Source organism: Amborella trichopoda, chromosome 5 (genome assembly GCF_054954075.1).
Source record: "Amborella trichopoda isolate Santa Cruz 75 chromosome 5, AtrichopodaSantaCruz75HAP2 v2.0, whole genome shotgun sequence".
NCBI lineage: Eukaryota > Viridiplantae > Streptophyta > Magnoliopsida > Amborellales > Amborellaceae > Amborella > Amborella trichopoda.
This window is the reverse complement of record NC_142340.1, coordinates 366421-383844: the sequence shown is the minus strand read 5'-3', so window position 1 is coordinate 383844 and position 17424 is coordinate 366421. Positions and strand designations below refer to the sequence as shown.

General features: G+C 36.8%; 1 protein-coding gene and 1 long non-coding RNA gene across 4 annotated transcripts; one reads left to right on the top strand and one right to left on the bottom strand.

The window, feature by feature from the left end:
* Nucleotides 1-1379: 1379 nt before the first annotated feature.
* On the bottom strand, nucleotides 1380-9287 carry LOC18426570 (uncharacterized). 2 transcript variants are annotated; one of them, XM_020662557.2, is made up of 3 exons: nucleotides 8941-9287; nucleotides 8469-8632; nucleotides 1380-1631 (listed from the first exon to the last, which is right to left on the bottom strand). In XM_020662557.2, the coding sequence occupies exons 1-2, from the start codon at nucleotides 9093-9095 to the stop codon at nucleotides 8479-8481; spliced, it is 309 nt and encodes a 102-aa protein (XP_020518216.1). In that variant the 5' UTR covers nucleotides 9096-9287; the 3' UTR covers nucleotides 1380-1631; nucleotides 8469-8478. The 2 variants fall into 2 exon arrangements, with proteins under 2 accessions (XP_020518216.1, XP_006833282.2); XM_006833219.4 differs by having other exon boundaries at nucleotides 8514-8632.
* A 5369-nt stretch (nucleotides 9288-14656) lies between these two features.
* Nucleotides 14657-15745, top strand: LOC148781883 (uncharacterized). 2 transcript variants are annotated; one of them, XR_016055474.1, is made up of 2 exons: nucleotides 14657-14911; nucleotides 15533-15745. It is a non-coding gene; the product is annotated as an uncharacterized LOC148781883 (long non-coding RNA). The 2 variants fall into 2 exon arrangements; XR_016055473.1 differs by having other exon boundaries at nucleotides 14657-15121.
* Nucleotides 15746-17424: the final 1679 nt, after the last annotated feature.

Here is a 17424-nt window from a genome sequence, read left to right as displayed (position 1 = left end):
AGCTATACAAAATCAATAAAAAAAGAGCACCTCGGAATGAAGGGTAACAAATACAAGGGGGATATTTTTTATTGATCAAAGCCAGCTTTATTTACAATTTCAAACTAAACAACTTCCCAAAGCATAATAAGCTGCTTTATTGCAATATACAAAAGCATTAGAGAAAGAGTATGCTCCAAATACGATTCAAATGAATCATCTTTCGGCATATTGTTGATCCTTTAATGGCTAGGAGCGATCCCTATCGCTTGCCCACTAACCTTTGATATTGGCTAAGGTCCTTTAACAACTCTCCCATTTTTGCATCGAGTCGATGATTGGCTCCCATAGAGGAATCTATTAGTTTATAGATCCAGCACATATTAATTCCTTAGAGAAAACTATCCCTTCCTAGACTTTACCACTTCAACACCATAAAATACCTAAGTGCACCATAATCTTTGCTCAGGTAGCACTTGAGGTCTTCTGGCAATTCATATCATCATCATCATCATCATCATCATCATCATTTTTGCTTTTTTCCAATTAATTGGGGTCAACTACATGAATCCTGGTTCTCTATTCTGCTCTATTAAAAGTCATATCCTCAATGAGGCCATAAGTCCTCATATCTTTTCGAACTACTTCCAACCACGTCCTTTTGGGCCTCTACCCCTTGCCCTTTTCATCCTTCCATTTGAACTAACTCGCACCTCCTAACAGGTGTTGTACTTGGTGTTGTACTCAGTTGGAGCCACACATGGCCAGCCCACCTAAGTCTACTCTCTCTCATTTTATCACATATTGGTGGCATGCCTAAATTTCTCGAATATATTCATTTCGAATTCTATCCCTTCTTGTCTTGTCACTCATCCATCTCAACGTCCTCATCTCCGCTACACTCATTTTATGAGCATATTGTTTTTTGTCCACCCAACATTTCGCCCCATAGAGCAAAGCTGGTCTCACCGTTGTCCTATAGAACTTGCTCTTCAGCCTCTTTGGTATGCGGCAATCACATAAACTTCCAGCTGCACATTTCTACTTTGCCTACCCAGCTATAATTCTGTGTGCAACATCTCCCTTGATCTCTCCATTTTCAAAGATTATCGACCCAAGATATCGAAAGTGCGGTCTTTTTGTACTTCCTTACTACTAAACTTGCACTCCATATACTGTCTTAATCTGATTGATTTTAAAACCTTTGGATTCTAGAGCATCCCTCCAAAGGTCAAACTTTGTGTTGACGTCGTTTTGTGCCTCATCAATCCAAAATAATAGCTTGAGACAGCTTCATACCATTAAAATACACTATTCACATGTTAAGCGAGTTTGTTCTTTGTTTCGTATAAAGACAAGCATGATTTGCATCATCATGTTCAATTAGGGGCGGTACACTATGTTCAAGATCAGTTATTGCATAAAAAATAAAGAAGTATGATTTCTGGTAAATCAACTGAATCAACCTTTCGAGATACAAGGAAAAGTCAAAGCAAACTCAAAGCAAAAACTGAGCAAAATTTGTCCACATTCTCATGATTCTGGAAGAGCTCACACTAAGGAATTAAAGCGCCCTTAGATGAATTACCCATGACAATGGCAAGACGACTGTCTCAGTGACTGTCTTGTCAATCCCACCACGATTCAAGTACCTGCACAAATATTAATGTCACAAACAGAATCCTAAGTTCCTTAACATTTATATGCACCCATACACAACTGAAAAATGAAAAAAAAAAAAACAAAATGAACGCATGCCTTCATGTGAAGTCTGAACTGTTCCTCGTGTACTAATATTAAATATAACAGCATGGAAGTTAATTGTAGAAGACATGCCAAGTTTTAGCAATGAAACATGACTAGTGGGTTTAGCAATCAAAATCGAATATTTGGGTTGGGAATGGGGCCTACACACAGGTGGTCAGAGCAGGTGCACAATACATCTAGATTTCCATTTCCAAGCAGTTCCATGTTAACATTCAAGAAGGCGGGGAAAAAAATTCCAACATTTGAGTTTTAGTATGGCTGGTATTGCTCAATTGTTCTGCTTCTGTTTTTATTAACTAATATTTATATAATCTGGGTAGCTTGTATAGCCACTATCCATAATTGTTAAACACAGTGGGGTGTCCCAATAGAGGGGAAACAACAATAAAAATATAAATACGAGGATTCAATGTTGATCTCCCATTTCATGTCGATTCCTTCCCGTTCAAGAATTCAATCTTGCCTCCTTAGATCTCCCTCTTCGATTACTAGAACCAGGAGGTTATCTTTCACAACACAAATCCATTGTCGCTTCCCAAGAGAATATTCCATTGCTTAGGGTTTCTGGAACAAGGGAGGAGAGGGGACGTGGTGGCACTTTCGAGAGAGGATAAAACTAAAAGAAGAGAGAACGAGAAACATGCCCTTTTTCTTGAAAAAAAAGAAAAACCTTGTTCCTCTCTCTCAGTAATCCCTTTTATAGAGGCCTCTGCTACCTTGATTCCCTCCCGACATGCTTAAACTACCCAAGTTATAAGTCAATCCAATTAGCCACATGGATTTATTTTCTTACGATTAGATAGGATTTTAACCAACCAACTTTATCGAAAAAGATTTATCTTATTTGCTTCCACACAGAAAAATTTATAAAATGTCAATAAGGTCTACCAATCCACAGGGGGTGGACCATCCAAGTCCAACATTAGTTGTTCTCAGATGGAAGCTAGCAGTCTCAAACCAACTTGGATAAAAGTCAGCAGCATGATTGTGATTCATTGAATGATTTTGGAACCAATCAACCACCTAGACAACTGGTCCTATTCAAGGAAAAAAGAAACCCGCCAAAAATTTGGTTATTTACGCATTCTTTATAAGAAATTGACCACATTCTGTTAAATTAGTTAATTTAAATGTACATATCACATGGAATTGTATTTGAGAACACGACCAAAAAGACTCTTGTTTGTGCACCAAAAGAGGCAAAATTGGACTATGAAGTCATACAGAGGGTGAGTTATAGCCAAACTTAGCCGCTTTTTTTGATAAGCATAAGCTCAACATATGTCTCCTTCCAGGAATACTTGACTACCACTTGTGTCCTCATGAACTTGAAAACTAGGTCAAAAATAGGATCTGTTCTTCAAGTGGATTGGGAAACTCTACTTACCCACAAGATTATGCTTTGTGAATCTCCATCAAAACAAACAGAAAAGCCCCTCTAGTAACGCTTGTGCCTCAACCAACATGGAGTTGGCAATACCAATCGGGCCAGAAAATGACAAAATAATATGAGTCTTGCTATTTCTCAAAAGACTCCCAATGCCCGCTGGTCTGGTGTATCCAAAGGAACAGCAGTTACGATTACGCTTCATCACCTCTGGCTCTGATGGAAGCCCTAGGAGGGATCAAGGAACGGTCATTTTGATCTGCTGAATAGGATAGCCAGCCAACTGCACAAGAAGTCCAACGAAGTTAAAGACTGAAACTAAGGAAGGATTCTAGCCAAAGAAATCATCGAAGATAAGGTGCAATCCTCCACCCTTTCAACACTGGATTTTGACTTTCAGATAGCTTGTCGCTCTGTTTGAGCAGGATGGCACATATCATCGCCAAAGCATAGGAACACCAAAGGAATAACCACAAGAAAGGGAATGGGGGCGAGAAATACACTCCAAAAATTTGGACAACTGATTAGGGCATAACCCACATCTAGTCACAGCACTGGTAAGAGGTGGACAGCGGGCTCCTCCAGAATTTTGCATACTGTTTGATTTTTATTAATTACAAACTTGCAAAACTTTAAAATTTAAACAAAGCAAGCGAAGGGTGGAGACCACATGCGACTAGTGCCCATCCGCATAGTGAACTTGACATGTAGCTCATTTGTTTGCGAGCAATTCACTTAAGGAAGTATTTGCAAAGATTATAACATTTCATACTACTAATAGTCAATATCATCATCATCATCATCCAAGCTTTATCCCAATTATTTGGGATCGGCAACATGAATCTCATTCCTCCATTCTCTTCTATCAAGGGCTATATCCTCAGTAAGAGAAAAAGTCAGCATATCTTTTCTCACTACTTTTATTCATGTCAGTTTGGGCCTTCCCCTTGCCTTTTTAGAGCCCTCGCCTTGAACCAAATTGCACTTCCTAACTGGTCCTGTATTAGGTCTACGCTACACATGGTCAGCCAACCTAAGTTTACTTTCTCTCATCTTATCACCTATTGAAGCCACACCTAAGTTCCCTCATATGTATTCATCTTGAATTCTATCGTTTCTTGTCTTACTACTTATCATTTCAACATCCTCATCTCAACTACACTCATTTTATAATATGTTGTTTCTTGACAACCCAAAAATTCATCCCACAAAGCATGGCTGGTCTTACAACCGTCCTATAAAACTTCCCCTTTAGTCTTAATGGTGTGAGCCAATCACATAAAACTCCAGATGCACATCTCCACTTTGCCCACCCAACCCTAATTCTATGAGCAATATCTTCTTCAACCTCTCCATTCTCATGGATTATGGACCTTAGATATCAAAAACAATCTCTTTTAGGTACTTCTTAACCATTAATCTTAACTACTTCCTCGTTTCCACTCCTATTATTACTAAACTTGCATTCCATATATTTTATCTTAGTCAACTAATTTTAAAACCTTTAGATTCTAGAGCATCCCTCCAAAGTTCTAACTTTGGGTTGATACCGCCTCTAATCTCATTGATCAAAACTATGTCATCCACAAACAACATACCCCACAGTATCGCATCTTGTAGGTTCCTCAATAACTCGTCCATAAGCAAAACAATAATTAGTGCTCAGCGCTAACTATTGGGCTCAGTGTTGACCCCTCATGCATGCCCATTGTCACTAAGAACTCATTGTTCTCTCCGCGATTGTCTACCGCGCTAGTTAGCGCTCCCTCAAACATATATCTCACTATGTCAATATAGCCTCTAGTGGCTCCTTTTTTTTCCAACACCCACCAAATTAAATATCTAGGTACACTATCGTATGCTTTCTCTAAATCAATAAAGACTATGTGGAGGTCTTTTTCCTACGATCTAAACTTCTCAATCAGCTGCCTAAGTAGAAAAATGGCTTCGATACTTGACTTTTTCTCAATTTTTAAGATAATGAGTTATAATTCATGATTATAACTGACAACTTCATGCTTCAATTATAAGTTAAATGTAGAGCTTTAACTCTCTAAATTCTAGCTCATTCATTTTTCACATTCCAATAGGTGCATCTAAAGGAAAGGAAAGGAATAGGCTTGAACAATAAACTTAATGATTTAGTCATCTCCCAGTATAATCAGAGCTTAATGCGCTTCAATGAGTGTGACAAGTAGAATCCCACCGCTATAAATGACATAAATGATGGCAGGGAACTGTTGACTGATCCTGAAGCAGAAGAGGACATCCCTTTAAAGGCTTTGACTTGGGATAGAGTTGAAGGGAGACCCTACCGACCTTACGAAGACCACTAGATCGACCGCTAAGCCCAGTACACAGAGGAGGGAGATAGAGGAGCAAGAGGCAACCAATTCAAGAGAGACAGGGAGGAGGGCGAGTACATAGAGAAGGGTGATGAATCTTATGATAACGTTTGGATTGGGGTACTAGTCAAAGCAATTGAAAAAGATGAGGATTAAACATAAAGGATTTCATTTTCTACTTTGTTTGATGCTTCTTTTGTGTCCCTTTCTTTATATTGTGGATTTGTACTTATGTCATAGTACTCTTGAGTTTATACATGGAACCAACCGTTGTGGATTCAAGCATATGGCACTGAGATTTGGAAATGCTATTACATTGACACTTTGTTTTGTTACATCTTACATGGGTAAAATTTGATCTGACATTTACCTAATTGCTTTCAAACTCTAGAACTTTCCTTTTCATATTTCTAACGTTCAATTGATTATACATACACTTTATATAGAATATACAATTCAAACATTCGAAGTATTCGGCTGACCTTGATCTTCGGACATGGCCCAGGAATCTTAAAACATAGGCTGAGGAGAATTAGAAGCAGCAATTTGAGTTTGGCAAAGAAGGTAGCTTGCTTCCAAGGTTGCAGCAGAAGAAACATGCTTCCTCATTCAGTTACCCAAAGGAATGGATTTCTCATGAAACTATGAGTTTATTGCTTATACACTTACATGTGTGTGTGTTTGGAGCACCTTAAAACGAAGGTGCCAGCCTAGGCGACCACATCACTCCTAGGCAGCCAGCGCCCCCTAGTCACCTAGGTGTCAAGACCACCTCGAGCTTTTTAAAACATTGTAGCCAACCATTGAACTCAATTTTAGGGTGCACGAGTACGAGTACGAGGTCGAGTCTTCTAGTCCTTCTCATTATGAGGGAAATTAAGGACTACAATCCAATCAACTTGGATTCTATGTTGCATGTACATGAGTATGGCTATTAGTGTGTGACACCAATACAAAGTATCAAATTCTTCAAGCCTTGAAAAAAAAAAAAGGATTCAACAACACACACACACACACACACATGTATATATGTGCATGCAGCAATATGACAAGCATGACTGATTAAGAAATCAAAATGTTAGTGAATGCAAATTGGATGTACTGCTGCACAAAAGATGCAAGAATCTAATGCACATTACTATTAATTTATTTTTTTTGGAGAATATCTAAGGCACATAATATTCATAGAAGAACTGCCCAAAATCCAAGAATCTAGCAAAGTTATAATGAGAAACGCACAAATATTTTCCTGTGGTATAGGCAGGATATAATAGGGTTTATGAAGCAGAGATTTGAAATGCATACCATAACCATCTGACTATAGTATGGATAGGAGATTATAGATTTTTCAAACTAGAGGTTTGAAATGCATACATGTTCTCCATGTTTAAGTCTAATAAAATATATTAATATTAAAATAAATAAAATTTCAAACTATTATATTATATTAAAGGATTCTTTTGGGAGAAGAATGTACCATATACTGAGAAGTATCCAAATGTGCCAGAGATGTGTCTAAAGAATACGCTCTTCATGATTATGTGGAATGGAGAATCTAGCCGTGTCCATGCCATACCGATATCCATCTATGTCTAACATGGTATGAAGCCTAGTGTGAAGAATACAAGCGACATAGTTTGGATGACATCTTTGTAGAGATCCAGCTAAGGAGTGGTTGGCAAATATGAAGGAGAAACGTCTCTATGGGTAGTTGAAGAAGTTGGAGACCCATCGAAAAGGAATGAGAGGAAGGTGGAATTGAAGAGGTACAAGTTAAGGAGCAAAGACAAGATGGAGGAGAAAATAGTGAAGATGATGAGGCCACCTAAGAGCGAGCATAAGCAAAAAGGTGAGAACAAGCATGAGGGATATACTAGCCTTTGGAACTTTGGGATAAGAAGGACTAACCGAGCTACCCAACCACTATTGAAAAAACTGGGCAATCTAACTGCTAACCACATGGTTAGATCGGAACCGGCCAGTGCTGGTTCCGGTTTTGAGTGGTTTTGGTGAGCCGCCGGTATTTTTTTTTAAAAAAAAAAAAAATGTATATAAATTCTCAAAAATAAGGAATGGTTCGTAATGCATTTTATTAATATTCTTTGCATTATGGTAAAGATTAAAAATTGTTTTGGTCATTAATAGTCACTTTTATAGTTTTTCATATTTTTTAGAAAATTTTAAAAATACCCCTAGGCACAAGTCGATTCGTTAAAATTCATTTTTTTAATTAATTTTCAACTTCATTTAAATGTGTTTGGTTTTAATCATTCTTTATATGCTTTTCATATTTTAGTAGATTTTTTTTTATGTCTTTTTTTTATTTTTTTCAACACGTTTTTGACCACCCGAGACTTGCCTGGTTAGAACGGTTTAATTGGTCGGTTTACCGGTTAGGCCGGTTAAACCGCTTCCTGGCCCATGTCCGGTTAACCATTCCAGTTCAATTTTGCGAACACTATACCCAACCATCAAAGTCATTCCTGAACCATTATGGAGATAATACGGATGAACAAGATAATCGGGATGAACATGATCAGGATGACTATGAGCCTCTCTGCCAGTTAATCATATGGGTTGCAGATTGAGTTCTTTTGTATTATCACTGTAATTTTGAGTGCCCCATGAAAACCATTATCACTATGCAATTCAAATTAGGACCAGTGAATGTATGCTTGGCACCCTGGCAACTAAAACCCTCAATATAAGTTCTACGTATACAATTCCTTCAATATACAGACAATTATTCTTTCAGTTATTTCCTGCCAATTTCACATTTTTCCATATTTTTGGCATTTTTCAAGAACTTTTCGATGTAGTTTATGGCGGACCAACGACAAACTCACCGAGCTGACTCAGGCTAATCCTGACTGAGAGAAAGAGAGGAAAAGCTGACTCAGGCTAATCCTGACTGAGAGAAAGAGAGGAAAAACAAAGTTGTACTGTAGGAAATGAAGAAGAAAAACGGACAAAAAAAAACAGAAACTCACAAAGAAAATACTAGCGATCAGGACAAGTGCGAGGGAGAAGGATACCCTGAGACAGCTCACAGCAGCCGCGGGTGTTGACAGAGAGATGAGAGGTCAGTCGAGCAGAAGCAATCACATCGTGGAGCGGCACCATTGACTGTAGGCAGCCCAATTCCCCCATCCACCTGATTAAATTATTCCAATTCAACTAACCATACTTGTAGAGAAAGAGACATGTAGAGACAGAAAAATGCAAAGAAAGGGAGATGCTAGGTGGTAAAAAATTCACAAAAAAAGAGAGGGAATGATGCAGGTAATGAGAGGTGCTAGACAGAAAAGGGAAACAATAAGGAAAGAAGATAGATGAAAATTAAAGCACCTTGATTGGAAAGAGATCCTAGTAGAAAATAAAAACCACATAGAGAAATACTACATGGAAAATAAAATTATAAAAGGGGATACGATAGAAGGAAATAGAGGGATGAATGTTGACCTGGAAGTTAAGGGGAGGCGACGGCGGTGGAAGTTGGGTAATGTGGTGATTGGAGGGGAGCGAAGACGAGGCGCGCGAGGGGCTGCGGAGCGGATAGAAGATCTTGCGGCAGCCATTAGCGACCTCGAAGCAGCGTAACCAAAACGTGTAGCCATTCTCCTGCCTTGGAAACACTCAGCACAGACACAGACACAGACACAGGAAATCCTGAAAACCCCTACAAAACCTAAAACTGATAAACCCTGAATATTTCGAATTTCTTAAATGCCCCTTATAAAAAGCATAAGGACGAAACCCCCCCTAACACCTCAAGGTCTGACCCTTGAGGTGCGGTTTGTAATCAAAGCAAAAGCGCCAATGTGATTTCAGTATTTTAATTTTTTTTTAAAGCTCGTAGATCGAGCGGGTCTATGAAAACTTGAAAATCTAAAAAATCCATTGTTTATAAATGTATTACAAAATATACTATTTGTTAAATTTGAAATTCATTTTTTTCTTATGTCCATATATCTTGTTTTTTCTCATTACATACATCTTGATGTTGAGAAGATCAATTTGAGAATATATGGGCATCAAAACAACATCTTTTAGTGAATATATATATGGAAAAATCTGGGATTAGTCCACTAACACATATGAGTCTAACGGATCAAATTGAATTTGGGCCGATCTGACGATCACGGATGTCTAATAATGCTTAATTTTTTTTTTATATAGATCCAAATCACTTGAAATTTTAAGTATGTGTTCTTCTCATCAATGCACACCTAATAAAAATATAAAAAAAAATTATCCGTGAAAAACAAAATGACCAAAATACCTCTCGAAACATTTTGGGGGTATTTTGATCAATTTTTTCATATAAAACATTTTTTTGATATTTTTCGAAGATTCACCTATTTTTTATGAACACACGCCTGAAATTTCATGTGATTTGAATTTGTAAAAAAAAAAACTAAAATTCGAACACTAACGAGCGTACATGATCGTTAGATCGGCCCAGATTCAATCTCAAACGTTGGGCTCGTATATTCATATGAGCTAGTGGGCTAATCCCAATTTATATATATATATATATATATATATATATATATATATTGGTGTAGGCCCACTAGCTTACAGCTTCATATAGACCCAACGGTGATAGGGTGCTCACAAATGATAAATTACTCTATAGTGTGAGTACCCTAACGTAACCCATAGATATGTATATATTATCAAACACAATACCCATAACCTTTTTAACATTTCAACAGGTTATCAAACACAGTAACTCAAACTTAATTAAGCATTCCAGAACAAAACATTCAACTTTTCAAAAAAATTAAAAATATTCAACTTTTCAGAAAATATCTTTCAAAAAAATAAACAGCACCTAGCGAAATTTTTGAGGTGGGCTCTAATTTGGTTGTTTAGAGCCTACCTTCCAAATAACCAAACATAAATGGTCAAGACTCACCCAAATTTATCGCATATGATTTATTATTATTTTACTTGTTTGCAACTCTTTTAAGTGTCGCATGTGTTTTAGGTATTTTTTAAATAATTAAAATATAAAATTGTTCATGTGAGGTTTTTATTTTTATAATTTTTTTTTTTTTTTTTTACCACATAGTTTAGTTATTGACCAATCAACTGGTCGGTATAATGGGCTAGTTGGTCCACAAGTCCATGACTAGTTTTCACTAGTCCTGCTGGTGTAGTAACTTGAAGGCACCAAAAAGGGTACCAGTTCGCCTGTTCATTGGCCCGTGATACTAAACCTACCGGCGAAGGAGTTTTCAACCCATACTGAAAATAAAACTCAAATCCCAGGGTTAAAAAAATGGATTGGTGACTCAAATCGATCACAGACCGTGCCCGTGTCGGATTGGGGAATCAAATTAGAAAAATCAGCCTAATCGATAATTTGTGTGTCAAATTTTTTAAAAAAATAATTTAGGAGAAAACTTGTCATCTTTTTTTTTTTTTTTCGCTTGACTCAGTGAAGAATCAATGGTTCTGCGAAAAGATCAGCGAGTCTATTATTTTGAATAAACTAAATCCTAGATTTTTACCATATCTAATACTGTGATGGTAAATCTCAATCTGAATCGCCCAATTTCGGATAAGGTCACAAATTTTTAAGTCACTGCTCAAAACATCATGTTGTGACATCCGATCACCCTGGCCACGCAACGTGAAGCCCATTACTTTGCAGTTGCCCCTCTTTTGAGAGAGAGGAGCAAATGAGCAACAAAACCCATCCTGTGGGCGTACAAAGACCGATACCATGCCGGATCAACACAAGGCCTAGGCGTCGTGTTTATATCATGATGGATCACTCTCAATATTGTTAGGACCGGACTGGTGATCAAACCAATGGAGGCATTGATTCGGTTGGACCAGTCGGATTGTTCTAATAAATAAAATAATTACTAAAATTATTCAAATAAGGAAAATAGGTAAAAATATAGAAAATTGGGAAAATTAGAAATAGCCCCAAAATGATCTTTTTAGAGCTTCTACCCCACCTTAACATTTCTTTACTCTTCTTTTTAAAAAATTAAATTTTCTTACTAAAACCCCCAACCCAAAAAAAGAAGAGTTAAAGGCAATTTTACCTCGTTTTCACCTTTAGCTCTTACCCCTCCCGTTAACCCATTTACTATGTTTTCCTCACGAATACTGGTTTTTACCTATTCCTCTATCTTCCTCATGCTGACGGTTTCTTCCTCAGGGCTCACGGCCTCTTCCTCATGCTCACAGCTTTTTCCTTCACCACCACGGCTTCTTCCTCACGCTTTTCTCTATTTTCCTCAGCTTCTTCGTCACCTCTTCTTCTCGTCGGATTTCCCTCTCCATTAGCTTCGTCACAGTTTTCCCTCTCCATGAAGTTCTTTCTCTCTCCATTGGCTTCCACACACTAATCGAATTTATCTGTATGCAAAATAAATAACATATAGAGGAAATTCCAACCCAATATAGAAGTATTCTAGAGAGAGAGGAGAGGAGAGAGTGTGTGTTTGTGTTTGTGTTTGAGACAGTCAGAGGGAGACTTTACGTAATATAGAGGTATTTTAGAGAGAGATGGATATTTTACACAATAGAGGTACTCTAGAAAGAGAAAAAGATAGAGATTTCACACAATAGAAGTATTCTAGAGAGAGAGAGATTTCACACAGCACATGTTTTCTAGACAGAGAAAGAAGGTTGTTTGGTGAAAGAAAACCAATATTTATAGCAAACAAAGAATGAAGGAACAAACCAAGAACTTGGAGCATTTTTGGGGGATCCACACTTTTTGAACGCACTCCGAAGATCACAGTCCAGCATATATGAAACGCGCTCCGGCGAAACTAAAATTCACTTCGGCATTTTCTGAAAGCACTCCGGAGACTAGTTTGCTGTAAAAAATCAGTCTGGCACCTGTAAAAAGCACTCCAGCAAAATTAAAAATCACTCCATGGTTTCTTAAATCCGTTCCGGAGATTGATTCAATGTTAATAGGTAGTTCGGAATCTAAAAACATGCACCGGAAAAACTAAGAAGCACTCCGACGTTTTTTGAATGCACTCCGAAGAATGTTCAGTGTTAAATAAGCACTCTGGCACTGTAAAATGCACTCCGGCAACATTAGAAAGCACTCCAAAGATTAGTTCACTGTAAAAAAGCAGTCCGGCATCTGTAAAATGCAAAACAAAAAGTCACGCTTTTCTTGAATTCACTCCGGAGATTGATTCACTATTAATAGCCAGTTCGGAATCTAAAAAACGTGCACCGGCAATACTAAGAAGCACTCCAGCGATATTTTTCCTAGATACACAGGCACTTCAGTCCGGCATTTTAGATATTTAATCCGGCATATTGTTTTCTCATAAGCACTTCGACAAATAATAACCGCAGTTCGGTGTTAATGGAAATTGGGATCCGTCCGCAGGATTTGATCGCATGTTCAAGGTACGGAAAGAGGTATTTTTGACAAAAAAAATAAACCTTTTTCAGTTGGGAGGGGGGGGGGGGGGGGGTTTAGTAAGGAAAGTTGGTTTTTTAAAAAAAGGAGTAAAGAAAGATTAGGGTGGGGGTGAAGGTTTAAAAAGCTCATTTTGGGGGTTTTTTTTAGTAATTTTCCCTAGAAAATTTTGAAAAAACTAAAAACTAAAAAAAAATTCAAAGAATATTAGAAACAAATATAAATATGGATTCCATACTACAAGATCATTGATATTTGAATCAAGGAGATAACAATCACCTTTAGCCATTGGATGTGAAATCTAATAGATGAAAGTTTGTCAATATATTCGATAAATTTTATTTTGGACTTCATACCCAAACAACGACACATCCTCAACCACCCTATTTCAAATCTAATGGTCAATGATAATAGTGACATCCTTGTATCAAAAGTAAATGGTCTAATTATATACATTTTCATATAATTATTAAAGCAATAAAGAAATACTAAATTACTCATTAATAATACAACAACGTTATTTATTCTTTTTTATTATTTATTAATTTTTATTTTTATTTCTATTATTTGTATTATATGTAAAAAACAAAAACCCCAAAATTAATAAGGTTTTTCCCTTTTTTAAAAATTTTTGAGTAATATTTTGAGGGGCTTTTACCATTTGTAAAAAGGATTGTGTACTATGAGACCATCTATCTTTGGTACAAGGAGGTCACGATTAATCCTAATCATTAGATGTCCAATTGGATGGCTTGGGGTGTGTCACAAAGTTCAAGAAATTTATTGTTGGGCATTGAGTTTAGTCACAGATATACTTATAACCATATGATTTGAAATTTGATCGACATAAATAGTTGTGACCTCTTTGTACTAAAAGTAAATGGTCTCTTGGTATACTTTTCCTTTGTAATGACCCTTTAAAAAAACCTAAAATTAAAATCTAAAACCAAAAACAAAATATAAAAAATAAAATTGGAAAACGCGATTCTTAATTTGTTGCTATTATGAATATTTTCGTATTCTATTTTATAAACTCTAAAGTAGTAAATATTACTTCATTGTTGAAGGTGGCCCGAATCACACCTAAGAGGGATGAGGCTTGAGTTGAGAAAATGAGAGCTTGAGCGAGTGAGAGAGAACAAAAATATCGAATTTGAAGGAAATGGGGAAAATAAAGTTCTTTCTTATTTTGAAAATAAACTTCACCCTTGAGTTTTATTTTTACAATTTAACCCCTTCGTGTCCTTAATGGAACAAAAAAACCTTTTTTCTTAAAAAAAAAAAAAAATCGGGGCATAAATGATCTTTTGTACCCCATAAAGTAAGGTTGGTCTCACAACCGTTATATAGAAACTTCCCGTTCCGTATCATTAGTATGCGGCTATCACATAAAACTCTAGTTGTATATCTCCACTTTGCCCCATCCAGCTCTAATTATATGTGTGACATCTTCATCAATATTTACATTTTTATGGATTAATGATTCAATATATCGAAAGTGTGTTCTTTTTGGTATTTATTGGCGGTCAATCTTAATTACTTCCTCTTCTCTACTCTTATTATTACTAAGGGCCAGTTTGGACGTACTTAAAATTGGAATATTTTTGGATTGCAATACAAAAATCTTGTGAAACCTATTTTGACCGTTTGGACAACTACACATTTTTTCCAAATTTTTAGATTGAAAGAAAAAAAAATCCCACATCAATGGCAAAAATTGCCATCCAAAAAAATTGAAGTTAGATTTTTTTTGCTTTTTCGCGTTTCTTAGCGTCTCTCTCTCTAACCCTTACGCTCTGGCTTGAGTCACATTTCTTGGCATCTCTCTCTAATCCTCACGCTCTTCCCTCTCCTCCCTGCTTTTCCCTCTCCTCCTTCTGCTCTCTCTCTCATGAGCAAGAAAAAAAGAATTTGCCGAAGAGGCACACAGAGAAGGGAGAGGAGGAAAAAACCCTACAAGAGCTTCTTCGTGCCCCTCTGTATTTTCTCTCTCTCTTACATGGATGCAGAGCATCTACAGTAAGGGCTCCTTCATGACCCTGTTGCTGCGTCCTGCACGCAAGAAGTGTTTTTGAACTCTGAGACTTGTCATGAACAAAGCTTGATTTTGTTTCGTTTATGTATAGAAAAGGGCAATAAATCATGATATTTCTTGTAGATCTTTGCTTTGGTCGTGCGTTTTTGCCAGGACATTAGGGTTTTCTGGAGCATTTAATGGATAAAGCTTAGGTAGAAGCTTCAAAGACTGATTTTCCTTTTTTTTTCATGGTTTCTTCTCTGTTTATGCTTTGTTTTTTACTGAGTTACTGAGAATAATATTTGGATTGAAGGAGTTGGAAAGAAACATGAGTTTATTTGCTTTATGTGTTAGCATTTTAGCACTTCATCTTATTTTTAGCAAATAGATCTTTTAGTTATTTGATGGAAATAAAGTGGAAATTAGGGCTTGAATGAACAAAAGAACAAAGTCCAGGGAGCTTTTATTTGACGCCTTTAGGTGTTGTAGATTTAGATTATTGAAGGGTTTTGATGGATATTAAGTGGAAATTTTTGGATTAATGTAGAAAGAGATGAAGAGGACATTGCATTTATTTTTCTTTTTTGAGTTTTTGAGTGCTTCTCCTTGCTTTGCTATTGCAGGGTTGAGGCAATTGTGGTGGAAACGCTAGAAATAGCATTGATAGTATCACGAAGACAGAGTGTTTGCTTCTTACTGTTTGTACACCTCTTCTTTGATGTTATGGTGTTGGATTGTTGGGAGCTTTTTATCTAGTCTTTGTGTTTTCTTAAGTTTGACAGAAGTATAATACATTATAAGGAAAATAATTATTGAAAATGGCACAGAGGACAAACTTACCTGCCATGTTTATATATGTTAATATTAGCAAAAAAAGGAGCCAGGGCGTTTATCTGTAGCAGTTGAAGTGTTTGGAATTGTTTTACGAAGGTGAAGAACCACACAGAAGAGGTTCAACGAGCAAATAAGACCAAGGACGCTAGATTTTGGGTCCTTTTTGTTTGTTATTGTGTAGCAAAAAAAAAAACATACGAATTTAGAATTTATTGCAACACATCCAAACAGACATATCTGGCAAATAAAATTTTCTTCTCATATTTTAATAGACATCCAAACAGTTTACCAACACAATAAAATAAAACGATAATGTTTCTCAATTGAGGAGGAAAAAAATAGCATTTTTTAAATGTGAATGTTTTTTTCTTTGACATCCAAACTGGACCTAAACTTGCATTTATATACTTTGTCTTACTCTAGTTAATTTTAAAACCTTTAGATTTTAGAATAACCCTCCAAAGTTTTAACTTTGCATTGACGTTGCTTCGAGTCTCATCGATCAACACTATGTTGTCCACGAGCAACATACACGAGCAACATACACCATGGTATCTCATCTTTTAGGTGCTTAGTTAAGTCGACCATAACTATGACAAAGATGTATGGGCTCAACGTTGATCATCGATGTAGACTTATTTTTCCTAAAAACTCTCTTCTCTCCATTAGTTGTTTGTACACTAGTTAGGGCTGCCTTGTACATATCCCTCACCAAGTCGATATAGTATCTAGAGACTTCTTTATTTTTCAATACCCACCAAATTATATATCGAGGTACTTTATTATGAGCTTTATCCAAATCAATAAAGGTCATATGGAGGTCTTTTTCTTTTGCCCTGGACTTGTCAATCAGTTGCATGAGTAGGAAAATGGCCTCAATTGTTGACCTCCTTGGTATAAAACTGAAAATCAAGTAAAAAAAATTTAAAAATATAGTGGGAATGGTGCTTTCATAGAATTGGCCGGTTTTGTGGTCAGTTTTGTTAGAGAATGGGCCGGTTCACCCATGAACTGACCGATTCTTGATATTTACAGCGATCTAGATCGGGTTGATCGATTCCTGTTCCAGAGCGGTCAATTCAGATCTAGGTTGCCGATATTTAAAACCTCGCTTGTTAAAGTGAGTCCACCCACCCAAAGTCTATCTTAAATTAGGGGTGACAATGGGTCGGATCGGGTCCGGGTCTGGCCAAACCCGGGCATGGACTCGAAAAAATGCTATGGGACTCAGACCCGAACCCAAACCTGACAAGATCTGAATTCATAGGACCTGGACCCGACCCAAACATTAAAATATCTATGTATTTAACTATGTTAAGTATATTTCATATATTGGTAAGCGAAAAATAATACCGGACCCATACCCAAATAGTATTAAGGTCCAAGATTTGGACCTGGACTCGACTCGATCGATCCAATTTTTGAACCCATACCTTGACCCGGATCGGGCCTACCCTTGGGTCCCGAGTCGGGCCTGGGTCCATTGCCACCCTTAGCTTAAATGATTTAGGGAAATTTATTGATGTACCCGTATAATATGAACTATTTAAAATTTGTTGATAAATTTTTCAACAATTTTTTTTTGTTTTTTTCTAGTCCATTAAATTCTTCAAAAATCATTACAAATTACTTTTGATGCTTCATATACATGGATATACGGTGGAAATGAATTCATGGTAAT

Excerpts from the sequence above, each read along its gene's own strand:
- LOC18426570 (XM_020662557.2), bottom strand. The coding sequence starts at position 9,095 with ATGGCTACACGTTTTGGTTACGCTGCTTCGAGGTCGCTAATGGCTGCC. Across the intron at positions 8,633-8,940 it reads CGCCTCCCCTTAACTTCCAG|GTGGATGGGGGAATTGGGCT; the intron begins GTCAACATTCAT and ends TAATTTAATCAG.